Source organism: Lutjanus erythropterus, chromosome 24, assembly GCF_056507025.1.
Source record: "Lutjanus erythropterus isolate fLutEry1 chromosome 24, fLutEry1.hap2, whole genome shotgun sequence".
NCBI classification, from domain to species: domain Eukaryota; kingdom Metazoa; phylum Chordata; class Actinopteri; order Lutjaniformes; family Lutjanidae; genus Lutjanus; species Lutjanus erythropterus.
This window is the reverse complement of record NC_139340.1, coordinates 5,068,296-5,084,166: the sequence shown is the minus strand read 5'-3', so window position 1 is coordinate 5,084,166 and position 15,871 is coordinate 5,068,296. Positions and strand designations below refer to the sequence as shown.

Below are 15,871 nucleotides of genomic sequence, written 5' to 3'. Positions count from 1 at the left end.
AGATTCTAAAGTAGCTCCAGTAGATTCTAAAGTAGTTTGGTAAATTCTGAAGTAGTCCCGATAGATTGTAAAGTAATTCTGACAAATTCTAAAGGCGTTTCGGTAGATTCTACAGTAGTACCGATAGATTCTAAAGTAGTAGATTCTACTGCAGAAAGAAAGTAGTTCTTTCATGAAACTGCTCACACTGAGGTCAATGGATTATCTTGAGCAACTAGGTCATGATTTTTGGAAAGAAACACTGATTTTGAATTTTTCAGCTGTTCTTTTTTCATGCATGTGTTATTTGGTCCCATTATACTGGAGAGAGGGCAGACATCTCTACAGCTGATATCTCTATCCCTTTAAGTCAGTAACTCTATAAGTTTGACCCACTTTCACTTTAGCAAAAACATACCAAGCATGAGTCAAGTTTACATCCAAATTTATGCATCGGTTTAAAATGGGTGCAAACTAGTGTTTATGATGCTGAATGGAGGTGATGAAATTATTCCCTGTATTTTAACAATAGTGTTTTTTAATGATACAGTAGAAAGGAATTAGAGGATCTTGCATATTCTGGGAACATTAACTGCTAATCCTTACTGAACTTTTGAAAGATTGTTTACAGCATTTTGGAGTATAAACCTGGCACCGGGACATCTCAACTCCTGCCTATTTGGCTGCAGCAGATGTAGTGTTTGTGAGCTCTCTTTAGGCTGCGGAGGGCACACGTCTGGCCAACTTCAGCAGTGAAAAGAACGTCTTCATTAACATGCACGGCCAGCCGCTTCCTCTGAAACGGGCCTTTGTGGCCCAGCAGATGCCCGAACACAGCGAGGAGAGGCAGATCCGGATCAAAGGGGGAACACAGATAGATGGTATACGATCCACGATGGACGGACGCAGATACAGACACAGGCGTTTGGCGCTTTGTTTTATTCGTCTAGCTTTATCTTAATTAGTTTGCAAGTGCTTGGCGAGATTTTCTAAAAGACTCTGAGCTGGAAGAGAGCCTGTAGTTTATCCAACATGACAAGTTACATTAAGAAACAGTTCTCTGTGTGTCGTTTTTCTTGTTCTCTGATGCATTATGTCAGTGGTATCCTTTGTATTTGTGTTCTTGTGCAAAAAAGACCACTTATGTTGTATAAACCACCTTAAGTTTTACACTTAAATTCGTCCCCTTTGCAAACTATCTTCTTAAGCTAAGGGTTTCACTTAGGAGTGTTGCATAAAGCCTCTTAGGTTGTGTGTTGAGTCTTAAGGCTTTCACATCAGTTACTGTCATAATGCAGTGCATGGACATCCCAGTTACCATGGTAACGCTTCACTCACCGTTCTTTATTTCTACCAGACAGCATCATTGTCAGTTGTTACCACTTTTAGTTTGCCTGTTTAAGCTAGCATCTCCAAAACGGACAACAAAGACAAACAAAAAGAAGATGAAGATGTTGCTTTCCTTTTGCAATATTTTGACTTTTTGACATTTATGTTCAGTTTTTATATGTGCACAAAACAGGTGGATGAAAAATATTATTTATAAGGCTGAATGGAGCTTTTAAATCAAAGCTTTTATGTACTTATGAGTCTAAATGCTTTAATTTTAAAGCAGCTATTAAAGGTGCTGAGAGCTGGGGAGTTTTTGGGGGAGAGAGACCTGATGCTCAGAGTTAATGTTTCAGACTTTTGGGATTAAAAAGCAAATCATCTTCACTCCTGCTTCTCAACATGTCTGCAGCAGCGACCCATGAAGGCGTCACAGACCTGTTTACCAGCAAGAGTAGAGCTCAGAGTTTGTTTTTTAAACTTTTTAAAGTAACCCTCTGAACACAGGTGGGGAGGGTTGCTTTAAAATCCAAAATGTATTCTGATACAATTACCCATTCCCTTAAAGTACTTGATTTCTTTCCAACGTCAGCAGTTGATCAGTGTAGCTAAAGTTTGCTGTTGGTCTGTGTAGCTAACATTAGTGGTCGGTCTGTGTCTGAGTATTTTTTGTTTGAGGTTGTAAGTAATTAAATCTTCATCAGTGGTGGACTCAAGCTGTCTGAGGGCTAAGGGCCAAAAGAATAAATAGGGCACCAGCTGTAGTGCAGCAAAAGTTGTGACGCCTCGACGCTGAAACAGTTCCATTTCCCCCACATTTTATCAACTGGAAGGCTCTCTAGTGGGTACTGTATCATGTTTTCTGCACTGTAAGGGAACTTTAAGGGCACATTATCACATTTTTTTCACTGAAAAGGCATCCAAGAGGACACTTTATCATGTTTTGTCCACTGGAGGTGCACTCTGAAGGAAACTTTACCACACTTTCTCCACTGGATGAGCACTCAAATGGGCACTTAATCACATTTTCTCCACTGGAAGGGCACTCTAGAGGGCACTTTATCATGTTTTATCTACCATAGGGGCATCCAAAAGAGCACTTTGTGTTGTTTTTACTACATGGGTGCAAAATCAATGAGTGATCAAACTAGTGTCACTGTTGTTCCAATGTAAAATGTGGTAAAAGTTAAAATATTCTATCCCTCTATTTGCTAGAGACCTCCTGCAACCCACTGATGAACCTCTGTTGGGCCCCGCACCCCAGTTTGAAAACCTCTTTACTAGATGCATGTGGGTCAGTAAATAAGATGCATCTCAACAATCATGCACATTTTGTCACCGTCACACATTCATAGTCAAAGTGTTTGTTTGAGATGTTATTGAAATTCTAAAAATGTAACCGAAAATGTCACCAAAGTTACGACAACTGACATGAAACGTCAGACATGCCCTTCAGTGCTGGTCAGCACAGGGTTGCAGTGGAGTGAGGGGAGGTGGACGGACGGGATTGGTCAGCAGTTTGAATGACAGGCTGGATGACCTCAGCTCTGCACCCTCCACACCACCACCCACCACCCTGCTGCAGTATAAAGTCTGTTGTCCATCCTCAGCCTCCACTCTCTGGACTCTCAACACACAACTCCTGCCTGACGTCTCGCTGCTGAGGTAAGGTCATGAGTCATTTCTTCATCAATACCTTAACTGTGCCATAAGACCAAAATATGAAAAGAATAGTAATCTAAATAATCAATAGAGTCAACTGCAGTTTGTGCACCGAGCCTTTTTAAAACTGCATATCAAGTAGGCCTATTTTTATCATATATTGTATCTTATTTCTAAGTATTGATTGTGTTTTAGGTTAATAAAGCACTTTTTTTGCACAGTCATGCTTGCAAAATTAACATTTAATGAGTTGGCCATTTTGTCAAAGCCTTTGGTGCTGTGTAATGTCTATAGATTACTTTAGATGACTTTGTAAATCTAAATTTCAATGCAAATGTTAAAAACCACTAATGTTTTGAGATGGTTGCCATCATTACGGAAGCCTTTTTCCGCCATTTTGATGAAAAAGAAAGATCCATTTTAAAGAGAATCTTCTTTCAATTAATGACTGAATCTCAACATAATCAGAAACCGTATCCAAATAATTATAATTAAATAATAATAATTATAAGAGAACTTGGTATCTCATAATAATTTCTTATATCTTAAAAAAATGAGAAACTTTCTCAAAATAATGACCTAGTATATCTCAAAATAATTAGACACTATAAACTTTGATACTGAGTCATTATTTTGAAAAAAAAAAAAAAAAAATCAAATTTTACTGATTTATGGGATCTTTTTTCTTTCGTCACAATGGCCTAAATGGGCTTCCATAGATTTCTGAATCAATTTTTTGTCTATCCATCTTAAAATTAAGTACATTTCATCATATGTTTTCTAAAAATATTTATCACAAAAAAATGTTTTCTATGATTATGATGCAATTAGACAAAGGAGAGCTGAAAAACAAGAGCAGAGACAGGGAATCTTGACTTATTTAGCTCTTAAAACAATTCTTCAAATTAGTTCTTTTGACTACAAGGTATTTTATCATTGTCTTATTTTTATTTATTTATTTTAACAGATAAGGTGATAATTCACAGATGACAATGACTGACCTGGAGACCTCGATGGCGACCATCATCGCAGTGTTTCAGAAGTATTCAGAAAGAGAAGGAGACAAACACAAACTGAAGAAGAGCGAGCTGAAGGATCTGCTTCACGATGAGCTGCCGGATCTGATGGGGGTAAGACAGAAAACACAATGGAATTAATTAAAACTCCACGGAAAGTAATTCTTCATTACAAGTGAGAGTACACTTAGAGTGGAGTGTTCTCTGTTCTGGGGCTCTTCATGTTACAAGATTAGTTGATAAAGAAAAGAAAGAACTGCACTTGATTACAGTTTTGATGTACTTGTAGCCTACTTTACTGGAATATTTCCGTTTTCTCTTATTTCATATTTTATCTACACAAAAGTTAATAAGAAAATATTGTACTTTTTCTATTATACTTTTTAAAAATCTATATTTTTCATTCAAACACATAAACACCTTCTAAAATATGATGCATTATTATAAATCAAACTACACAACAGTGGTAATAATCCAGTAGCATAATATAACACTTCACCTTCTCTTTTAAGGCTTCCTACTTGGAAAGAAGTATTTCTCCTCTGGTAAAACTGCAGAAAAAGTGTCAAAGACGAGATGCTTAAAGGGATACATTTATAAAAGAAAAAAAAAACTATATCAGGGTTGTGTGTGCTGTATTGATAATGTTTTTACCACTTTACCTTGGTGTTAAACAGCATTTTCTGTCAGGAAACTGCCATTAAATTACCCAAATATCACTCTCTCCAAATCAACCAAGCTCCACTGGTAAAAACAGCAATTTTACCTCACAGAACACAGGAGTTCCTGGTTTACCCCTGCCTCGATTTGTGTGTTTCTTTGTGTCATTGTGTGACGTCAGTGAATCCAAATTAACCTTTAAGAACACTCAAGTCACACAATAACACGAACTATCGAACAGATCAAGGCAGTTGTGGGCCAGCAGCTCCTGTGTTCTGCAAGGTAAAATTTGTCAATGGAGTCTGGTTCAGCAAGAGAGATCGATATTTGACTTATACCATGGCAGTTTCCTGTTGGAAAAGGCTGTCTGACAGCAAAGTATAGCGGTGAAAATATTCTAAATATAGCGTACAGTTAAACTGATATTGTTTTTTGTAAATGTGCCTTAAGAAACATTTTACTGCTGACTTCAGCTGTTTGATTTAAATCCAGGTCTATTTTTATCAAAACATATTAAATGTATTGTCTTGAGTTTTGTGTGACCTGATGTGAACCATCTGTCCTCCCCTGCAGCATGTGAAAGACCAGGCCACACTTGACAGTCTGATGGAGAGCCTGGACACCGACGGCGACGCCGAGTGCGACTTCCAGGAGTTCATGACATTCATCTCCGTGGTTACTGTCTGTTGCCACGAGTTCTTTGAGCACGAGGACGAGTAAGGAGGAGGCCAGCTCGGAGACGAAGGGGGAGCTACAGTAAATTTAAAAGAAGAAGAAGCCTAGCAACGCACAACCTGTTGGTGCCTTCAGAGCAAAGCAAGCTGGGAAAACACAACCTCAGCCAGCAGCCAAGGCAAACAGTCCAGTGTAGCAATTATTTTATCAAAAAATCAGCCAAAATGTCTTTAAGATCATCTTCTTTTTGACTTTATTCTAAATATCTAGATGACTTGTAAAGTTTTCAAAGTGGCTTTGTGACTTGTGTGGCTACACAGATGGTTACAATATTAATTTTGTCTACACATTATAATCATTTAGGGGCATTTTTGAAAGTGTAGATTGTGGCTCTTTTAGTTCAGATGTTAGTCAAACAACTTCTTAGATGCACCTGAGTTTCATAGCTCTCGTTTAGATCTAATATTGAAAGTGCCTTGTAAGTTGGTCATTGTTTAAAAAACATTTAATTGGCTTGTAAAATTCAATGGCTTGTGAGTTTTAGCTAATCTAGAAGCCACTTTGGAAGCCACAAAAGTCATCAAAATGTCTTTGGTATTTTGGTTTGGCTACGAAATTTGCTTGAAGCTAGCCACTGATTTCTTAACATCTGCAGAATGGCCATATTTCTCTACTTTATATAAAGCCACCTACCTAATTTCAAGTTGCATTCTAAAAGTCTAGCTCTTTCGAAAATTTGGGAAAAGTGTTTGCTAGATGTTTGGTATGACTACCAACTTTGGCTACCAAGTTTAGGAAATTTTAAGTTTTTGCTAGATGTTGCATACGGCTACAATATTGCCTACTAGGTTTAAAAAATATTAAAAGTGTTTGCTAGGTATTTGGTATGGCTTTCAACTTTGGCTACCAAATTTAGGAAATTTTTAAAGTGTTCACTAGATGTTTGGTATGGTTTTCAACTTTGGCTACCAAGTTCAGAGAGTAGGCAATCTTGAAAGTCTAAAGGGCCAGTAAAGTTGGAAAAACGACTGGTAAGTTTGTCTACATTGCACATTATGGCTGGTTGGTATATTTCAGATGTAGCTAATAAGTTAGTCAACCAACTACTTAGAGGTTTCTGTGTTTGATACATCAAATATTGGAAGTTACTTGTACGTTGGTCATTATTTGAAAAACATTTGATTGACTAGCAAAAGTTTCAAAATGGCTTTCAGATTTTGGTATAGCTACAAAGTATTTTTTGTTTGTTTGGTTTTTTTTACAAAACTAGTTGATGATTTCTAAAAGATGACCAGTACACAAAAGTAGTTGAAATGTTTCACAACATTTCACTGCAGAAACTGACAAATTTTCTGTACTTTTTAGCCACCTCAGCATGATTTCAAATGGCATTCTATAAGTCAAGCTGCTTGGAAAATTTTAAGTGTTCCCTAGATATTCAATATGGCTACCAACTTTGGCTACAGAGTTTAGACAACAGGCAAACAATAATTTAAGGTTCTTTTTCTTGAAAGTCAGAAGGGCCAGTAATGATGTAAAAATGACTGGTAAGTTCTCTACACTTCACATAATAATCATTTTGAGATAGATTGTGACTGGTATATTTCAGCTGTGGCTAGTAAGTTAGTCAAGCAGCCACCAATCATTCTGTTAAGATTATGCACATAACACTTTATGGGGCCATTAAATCAAGCAAGCGGCTAACATTTTTATCAGCTCCAGTAGCCACTTTGAGATTCAGCCAACTACTTAGAGGCACCTATGCTTGAGCAAGTTTTTTGTTGACTATCAGATTTTGAAAGTGATTTGTAAGTTAATCATCATTTAAACACACTTGATTGGTTAGTAAAATTTTCAAAAAAGCTTGTGAGTTTTAGCTTATCTAGAAGACACTTTGAAAATGACAATTTAGGAGTTGACCAACTTTTCTCCCAAAATTCAAAGAAATCTAGTTGACTATCATACATTGAAAGTAGCTTGTAAGTTGTTTAAAAGCATATAATTGGTTAGTAAAAGTTTAAAAAAGTGTTGTGAGTTTTAGTGAATCTAGAAGCCAGTACAACACTTTAGGAGTCGACAAACTTTTCAGAAATTGACTATCAAATATTGTAAGCGATTTATAAGCTGGTCATCATTTAAAATGCATATTACTGGCTAGTAAAAGTTTCAAGATGGCTTGTGAGTTTTACATAATCAGAAGCCACTGTTTAGGAGGAATCTAGCATAAATATTTAAACTTAACTGGTGACTTAAAGTAGTCTTCAAGTTCAACATGTTTATGTGGCTAGTAAAAGTTTCAAAATGGCTTGTGAGTATTACATAATCTAGAATCCACACTGGAAGTGACAGTTAGAGAGTTGACAAACTTTGCAGACAAAATTTTTAAAAATCGAGTTGACTATCAAATATTCAAAGTGACTTACAAGGTGGTCATCATATAAAATGCGTCTGATTGGCTTGTAAAAATTCCAAAATGGCCTGTGAGGTTTACATAATCTGGAGGCCACTTTAAAACCACTCAATTAGGAGAAATCTAGACTGTTAAAATTGAGGGTGACTGGTAACAGACTGGTCTTCAATATGAAACATGTTTAATTGGATAGTAAATTTTGAAAATGGCTTTTGAGGGTTTTTTTTATGCTAGCTTCCAGTTTGGTAGAAAACCAACCATCATTTTGAATGTATTGTAAAATTAAAATCTGGCTGGTAGATTTTGGAATTTGCTAGTCAGTTTGCATTCATTTATATTTTTTCTTTTTACTTCATATATAGGTAGCTGGTAAATAGGTAATGTACATTTATTTGAGTTATAATACATGCCAAACATAAAAATCATATAATGTTAGGAATTAGTAGCCACTATTGCCTGTAGCAGAGTTTAGTTCCAGTTCATCCTGTTAGAATAAAAAAATGTAGTTTGACACTGTGTAACTCTTCTCTTCATGCAAGGAAAACATATGATCGGTTTAAATCAGTTGGAACAGAAGAGTTTGTCTGATGATGTGCATTTTGAAAGGTTGAGCACTGGTTTGTTTGGATGTTGGTGAAAAATGAAATGAAATGAATTAAATTATCAGTCTCAGACTACGTTTGTTTCTGTGGTACAAAGCTAATGATCACATGATCAAATGGTTAATTTGAAAGGAAAAGCTCACACACAACAGAACAGAAATTGGCCATGAATGTGTTCTCTTTAATAGCCGCCTTAGCGTAAATTCAAATCTCATTCTATAAGTCAAGCTACTTGGAAAATTTTAAAAGTGTTCATTGGGTACTGGGCATGGCTATCAACTTTGGCTACCAACTTTGGAAAATTTTGAAAGTGTTTGCAAGATATTGGATATGGCTATATGAAAACATGACTGCTGATTAATGTCATTGTACTCTTTAAGTCCAGACATGGCAAGCAGAATCATTTTTGACATACTGCTCAATTTTTAGATTTTGGTCAGTTTTGTTTCTATAACTTTACTTCTTTTAGAGTAGTGGAAAGGAAATGGTCAACATACACATCCAGGTGTCTCTTTCAGATCAAAATTCTAATCTGGAAATGTATGCAAATGAGTGTATATTTAATTTGATATATAGTTTCACAAAAACTTACAAAACAAGACATACTTGTCTTAATGCAAGTTAGCAAATGGATAAGTTTCATGGTGATATTGATTAGTTAAAATTGTTAACTTCTTCACCAGGAGTGTCTTATTTTTGTCTTGACATGTATGGAATTTTATAACATATCTTTAAAGACCAATTTTAAGAATTAATGAGTTAGCTGTCACTCATATATTAAAGGTCAGCATAAGCCATCATTTTCTAATCCTTTACAACCTTCAGCTGTGAGATGAGGGAAGGTAATTCCTCTCCAAACTGACCTCATTCACCAGAAACTAATTAACTATATGATTAGCATCACTTGTTTGAATCATGGAATCATGTTCAGACATTTTCAGGAGTTTGATCCACTTTGATCCAGGTGGATAATTTTAGGGATGACATAACATTCACTCATCATGAAGTGATTAAAGTGATAAAATAATTGATCTTCGCCAATGTTCTTGTTGCAGTCTCCAGTGAATGTGGCAATACTTGATTATTGAGCGCTTCCTTACTGTAGTCATCTTTGTAGGAAGTGTACATAATCATGTTTTGTCCACTGGATGTGTACTCTAGAGGGCACTTTAACACATTTTGTGCACTGGAAGCACACTTTAGAAGACACTTTATCACATTTTGTATGTTGTAAGGACATTCTAATGCAATGTTTCTCAACCCTGGTCCTCAGGATCCACTGTCCTGCATGTTTTAGATGTTTCTCTGCTCCAACACACCTGATTCAAATGATCAGCTGATCATCAAGCCTCTGCAGAAGCCTGATAATAACGTGATCATTTGAATCAGGTGTGTTGGAGCAGAGAAACATCTAAAACATGCAGGACAGGAGTCCCTGAGGACCAGGGTTGAGAAACACTGCTCTAATGGACACTTTATCATGTTTTGTCTGCTGGAACCACACTCTAGAGGGCACTATATCACGTTTTGTATACTTGAAGGGAACTGTAGAGGACATTACCTCACTTTCTGTCCACTGGGAGAGCACTCTAAAGGGCACTTCAGGGGGCATTTTACCACATTTTGTCTTCTGGAAGGGCACTCTAGAGGACACTTAATCACATTTTGCACACTCTAAAATGCAATTAAGCATGTTTTCTCCACTGGAAGGGCACTCCAGTTTGCTTTCAGATTATATTTCAAAGAGTTTGATTATAGAACATTGATCATTTAAAACAGCAATATTAAAAGTCAGATTGGTCTTAGTCCCTCATAATCAAGCACTTTTTTCGCAAGCATTTCATCAGCCTTGAGTTCTCTGTGTTTGGATGAGGCCTCCTCAGAGTTGGGACGAAGCCAGGGAGAAAAACAGTCACATAAAAAAAATTTCTATTATATGACACTCTTTGGTTGCTTTGCCGGTAAATGTAGGGAATCATTAACACAAGCAACAACTCCTGCGCCGAGCCGAATGTGCCAAAGTGAAGATCTGTTCCACATTAATTAACAGACTAGAGGTGAAATTATTAAACACAATGTGTGTACAGTGTGTGGGTGTGTGTGTGTGTGTGTTAACAGATGATGTAAGAGGCGTTGTCAGCTGCACAGTCTCAGACATCTGCAGGCTGTTTAGCATCAGAGAGGTGGAGTCTGCCTCGCTATTGGCCAAGGGGGGAACAGATCCCGACCCTGGGGACTGACACCACACCCATCTCTGAGTGTGTGTGTGTGTGTTTGAGCCATGTTTGTGTGTGTTGTCAAGCAAATGCTCTGTTGTGTTTCTTCTTCGTGCTCTTAGTGAATGAAGAGGTGTTTGCAGATTCTCAGAGCTGGTGAGTAATTTAGGCCTTTTGTTTCGTTTAATTATTTTAATGTTTTGTGATATTTTACAACCTGACAAGCAGTTTTAGATGTTGCGCCATTTGTCATATTTAGTAATCAGTCAAAAATCTTTAAAAAGTTGCTGGTAAGGTCATGCATCATTACTTCTCTTGCTTATTTGACAAGTTACACGCACAGTTAACTTCTGCTAAATAATTAAAAGCTTGATGAGATGCGTGTCAGAGGAGTATAGACTTGATCATCTGTAGCAGAGCTAGGAGACGTGGTGTGGAAGTTTGGGTAGAGGAGAATAAAATCAGATTAAAATGACTGTGATGCTCTGCAGTTCACAGATAGTTCTGTGAAGCGTGACTCCTGTTAAACAGACAAACACTGACACTTTAGGAACCATTTTGGAGTCACTGCACTGTAAAAAAAAAATCATACAGGCAGCGAGAGGAAACTTCTAAGTTGGATTCAAGTTAATTAAACTCATAGTATTTATTATTAGAATACTTCAGAACTTATAAATATGAGTTCTACTAACTTGAAATCCTTTGACTTGAAATGATGAGTTGAATGAATGTACTTATACATAATATATACTTTATTATAATTGAATTATAATAAATGTTATAAATGTTCGTCAGTCTGAATGAAGAGTTGTTGGTCCAACTTAATATCTTAAGCTTACTGAACATGTTTTCTTCAGTAAGTTAATATCAAGTTTATTTGACCAGAAAAGTTTATTTGTTTTGACGCATTACATAATTACCTCAACTCAGTCAACTTAAAATTTTAAGGCAGCCTGGACATTTTTTTTAAATTAAAACAAATTGTTTATTTTTACAGTGTTTTCTGTAAAAGTCACTTTGATGCTTCACAGAGAACTTTCATGAACACAGTCATTGAGCTGCTTGTTCAGTTAAACATTGAGAAAATGACACTAATGGTTATCTGATAAACATCACTGGCCACCAGTTTTTTTGATTGATTGTATACTATATTCATTTAATTTATTTGCTTTTAAATGTATTTATTTCTGTATTATTTTGCCTTTATTTCCCCAAACTTATCTATTTCTGTTTTTTTCATACATATCTTGCCATTTTAGACTTTATTTATTTATTCTTTTTTTTATTATTACTGTTATTATTACTTACGCAGTTTCATTCCTTTGTATAGATGAAAATGTTCCTGGAAAAATCATCTTTTTGAAGGGGAAAATGAATTATTTTTGATGAAAAAGACAGAAAAAATTACTGCATTTTCCTCATTTTTAAAAAAAAAATTTTTTCTGCACAGGTTGACATCATCATGGATGTTCAGACGACTCCTGGTCCCATTGGCTCGTCTCCTGTCACTGAGTTTGTGACTGAAACAGTGACGAAGGGTACGTACAACACTGAACTACTCTCCTGACTAAAACTGAAGAACTTATCGGGAAAACTACACACCGGAAATATGACAACTATGTCTGAGGATAGAAACTCTGTAGGCACAAGTGCCACTGCTTCCATCCATTACAGAGGGTGAATATCGAGAACTGGTTCTGCTTGAGAACCGGTTTCAAATTAAACAGCAATTAAGCAGTGGAGCTTTTGCACACCCGAGTCACACGCATGCTTTTTCCTACTCTGTTTCTACACTGTGTTCAGACCAGTTTTGTATTTTTCATTTGTTTTTATCTTTTATTTCATTTTTGATTTTTGTTTTTTGGTTCAGTTTGACGTCAGTTAGTTTCCAGAGTGGGTTTGTTTGTTTCAGTTTAGATATTGTTGTTATTACTTTCAGTATTAGTTTTAATATTTCTATTATAATCTTATTTGTCAGGGGCAAGGTTTAAGAAGTTCAGAACCGGTTTTACAAAACAAACACAACACTTTCTGATGGCAACTGACTCACATCCCAGTCAATATATAAACAAATATTGTGCTGACCAAATTGACAAAGACTAAAACTAAAGGTATTTCATGGATATTTTTAATTTTATTGTAGTTAATTTATTGAAGTTTTTATTTTTATTTCAATGAAAAGTTTTTTTCCACACCTAGTTTTAGTTTTTAGTTTAGTTTTAACTATTAAAACCTGGAGGTAATAAAACAGTCCTATTGCTGAAAAACCTGCACTTTATCAACACAAAAACCTGATCAGGAAACAATGAGGGAATCAAGACCGAAAAGTATATTCAATAAAGGCATTGGTATTAATAAAATCTCATTAATTCCAAAGTTAAATGCCAGTACTTATATTTTGCAATGATGCATGTGAAATATTACATTTTAGGCTGATAGCTGGGTCTTCATTGACCAAATATTAACTTTCCTCCCTTATCTGGTTGAAAAATGCAGGTGAAGCTGAACATAGATAATAAAAAAACTCTGTACTCTGACTCAAGTACTACTTAAAAGTTTTGCTGACCTATAATCTTTAGTTGATATAATTTACTTTCTTTCTTTAAATAAACTTGAATCTTTGAGTTTTAGAAACTGTGACCCTTCTGCCAGGTTCTGCTAATAAATCCACCTAAATCTTACAGATTGGACCTTTAAGTGAAGGGTCTGACTAGCTTGTCCACCGCCGGTGTTTAGCAGGGAGTGTCTTATCAGCCCGATGTCAGAGAGGAGCATGGGAAGGAGCGAGTATGACGCCTCCAGGGTCTGTCGCCGTGGAGATAAGAGGTGGCACACTGATACCCGCATGCCCTCGTTTCCATGGCGGGGCCAAACAGGGCCAGACTGGGGCCAACTAGCTGGGGACCCGTGTGTATAAAAAGCTTGATCCAGCACTGAATTAAATTTTTGTTTACCATTTGGAAAGGAAACTCTAAGGCTGTGTTCAAGTTAGGTGAAACAACTTAGGACCTGAGCATGAACAACTTGAGGAACTTCTGAAAATGACATAAATGCAGATTATGTTGATTATTTGCCAAAATTTTCTTGTCATATCTCCAGAAAATTTACAGTTGAAGCCAAGACAAGCTGTTTGCTTTGTGTGCTGTTATTATTTCAAGATGCTGACTTAATTATTCTATCTCAAGATAACACAATTGTGCTCTATTGTGTTTTTTAAAGCCCTTTACCCAAAGATAACACTTTTTACAGTCAACTGAAAGTGTTGTTATCTCTGTTTCTGCACCAGTTTTACCTGACTGAACAGGTCTGGAGGCAGTTTTCTTGCCAAAAACAGAGATTCCCTTGAAGGCTGTTGTTTAGAGCACAGAGTTTATGTAAAAAGTTTGGCCCTGCTTAGCCCTGTCGTGTAAAACCAGCCTCTGTCACCTCGTATCTACACACACTGAGGCTTTAAAATAGACCGAGGGTGTTTGAATACCGTGCATGGCTGTATTCTGAGCCAAGAAAAAAAAAATAAAAATCAGCTGCCATTTGTCCTCCTACTAGCTTTGTACTGAGAGCTGCATGGGTGTAGTGGCTCGATACTGAAAATCCTAAAAACACTTTATATTCAGGAGCACCACTGTAGTATTTTCCCTACGACATTTATCTGATAAGTTTAGTAACTTTGCAAGTTCAGATTATTTATACAAAATGTAACCAACAAATAAATTCTTGTGGATTACTGTAGGTAAATATAAGACTTCCACTGAACCGCTTCTTCACCATCAGAGAGATTTTTCTGACAGGAAAAAGCCATTATATCAGCCAAATATTGCTCGCTACACACCCACCAAACTCCATAGAAAAATTAGTCATTTTATCTTGCATATTATGGGAATTGCTCATTTACCTCTGCTTCATTCTATTAGTCATTGTGTGACTTCAGTGTTTTAGAAGGTTAGTTCAGATTCACCGAAGTCACACAATAACACAAGAAAACTAAAAGACTGAAGCAGCTGTGGACCAACAACTCCCATGTTCTGTGAGGTAAAATTGATGATTTTGCCTATGGAGTTTGGTTTGTTTGGAGAAAGCGATATATGGTGCTGTCAAGGAAAAGCAAGATGAACATAATTTGATAATGATGATTATTATTATTATTATTATTATGACATAAGAGCTGAGTACTTCTTCCTAGTGTTCATTACCTGCTTGTTCCATCACCTTTATGAAGGTACATGGTACTTAACAGATGTTGCCATAATGTGACATTTCCAAGGCATTTTAAAAAGCTGGATATTAAATATAAATAAATGATGCTGACTGAACGAATTAACAAATTAATCAATGGTATTTTTATTTAAAATAAATGTACATCTTTTCAGGCATCGCCGCAGATGATGGAGATTTTGCAGCTGTAATTGGAGGTGAGAAATGAGCTTTATTTCCTGATTGTATGTCACTTTATGTCATTTTAAGAAGAAAGTCAAGATCTTGGAGATTTTGCTATAGTACCTTACATGATCTGCAACAGAAATATCTTCCAAAAATCTTTTTACTTTTAATTAAATTCATTTATTTAAGACAGAGTACGGAAACTGAATTAAAAATTGGCAAGTCGTTAACATTTAAATCCAATTTAATCAGTCATTTAAATATAGAAATTAATTATTTGATTGTAACACTGAAAAAGAGGCAGAATCAAGATTCCAGAGATTTGTGGGAAACTATTTTATTGCTAACTGGAAAAATAAAAATTTGAACCTGTAGTTTGAACTTTTTATTGCTGAAAAATTAATGATTATATGTTTGCTAAATTGGGATTTTCTTTTCTTTTCGTGACCTCCTGTCTTGACATTTTCACTCCGCCCTCTAGGAATCGTCGCTGCGGTTCTGTTCCTGCTGATCTGCACAATAGCAGTGCTGCTGTGGTGTCTGTCCAGACAGAAGGGCTCGTACGTCACTAACGAGATGGACGAAGACGACGATGTCAACAACGTTGACGACAACGATGACAACGAGTCTGTCGGTTCTGATACAGCGCTCCAAGACAAGGAACCTCTGGAGACCAAAGAGGAGGAATAAGGACAAAAAAAAACAAACAAAGAAACTTGTAAAATATGGACTTGAGCTTTGTAGCTTTGTTCTGACGAGACACGTGAAGAAGGATTTGTTTTTTAATAATTTAGCCAATTTTCTAAAGCTCCAGGAAGCAACTTTGCACATTGCTGCCACCAAATAGCAGCAAGACAAAACTGTTTGACTTATCTAACGTACTTATTTTAATCCAAACTATCCTAAACCTAACCAAGTAGTTTGAAACCAGCTACACCAGTTGCC

The 15,871-nt window shown here is 36.2% G+C and overlaps 2 protein-coding genes and 1 long non-coding RNA gene across 4 annotated transcripts; all 3 read left to right on the top strand.

Moving 5' to 3' along the window:
- Nucleotides 1-2,848: 2,848 nt before the first annotated feature.
- On the top strand, nt 2,849-6,078 carry s100b (S100 calcium binding protein, beta (neural)). 2 transcript variants are annotated; one of them, XM_084713949.1, is made up of 3 exons: nt 2,849-2,973; nt 3,938-4,100; nt 5,220-6,078. In XM_084713949.1, the coding sequence occupies exons 2-3, from the start codon at nt 3,957-3,959 to the stop codon at nt 5,364-5,366; spliced, it is 291 nt and encodes a 96-aa protein (XP_084570075.1). In that variant the 5' UTR covers nt 2,849-2,973; nt 3,938-3,956; the 3' UTR covers nt 5,367-6,078. The 2 variants fall into 2 exon arrangements, with proteins under 2 accessions (XP_084570075.1, XP_084570076.1); XM_084713950.1 differs by having other exon boundaries at nt 2,919-2,973; nt 3,957-4,100.
- A 4,430-nt stretch (nt 6,079-10,508) lies between these two features.
- Nucleotides 10,509-13,901, top strand: LOC146304566 (uncharacterized). Its single transcript, XR_014769283.1, has 3 exons — nt 10,509-10,705; nt 12,000-12,087; nt 13,234-13,901. It is a non-coding gene; the product is annotated as an uncharacterized LOC146304566 (long non-coding RNA).
- Nucleotides 13,902-14,900: 999 nt separating this feature from the next.
- On the top strand, nt 14,901-15,657 carry LOC146304565 (cell adhesion molecule 2-like). The gene is made up of 2 exons (XM_084713674.1): nt 14,901-14,958; nt 15,408-15,657. Exons 1-2 carry the CDS (start codon nt 14,901-14,903, stop codon nt 15,614-15,616), a joined length of 267 nt encoding a protein of 88 aa, XP_084569800.1. The 3' UTR covers nt 15,617-15,657.
- The last annotated feature ends 214 nt before the right edge of the window (nt 15,658-15,871 follow it).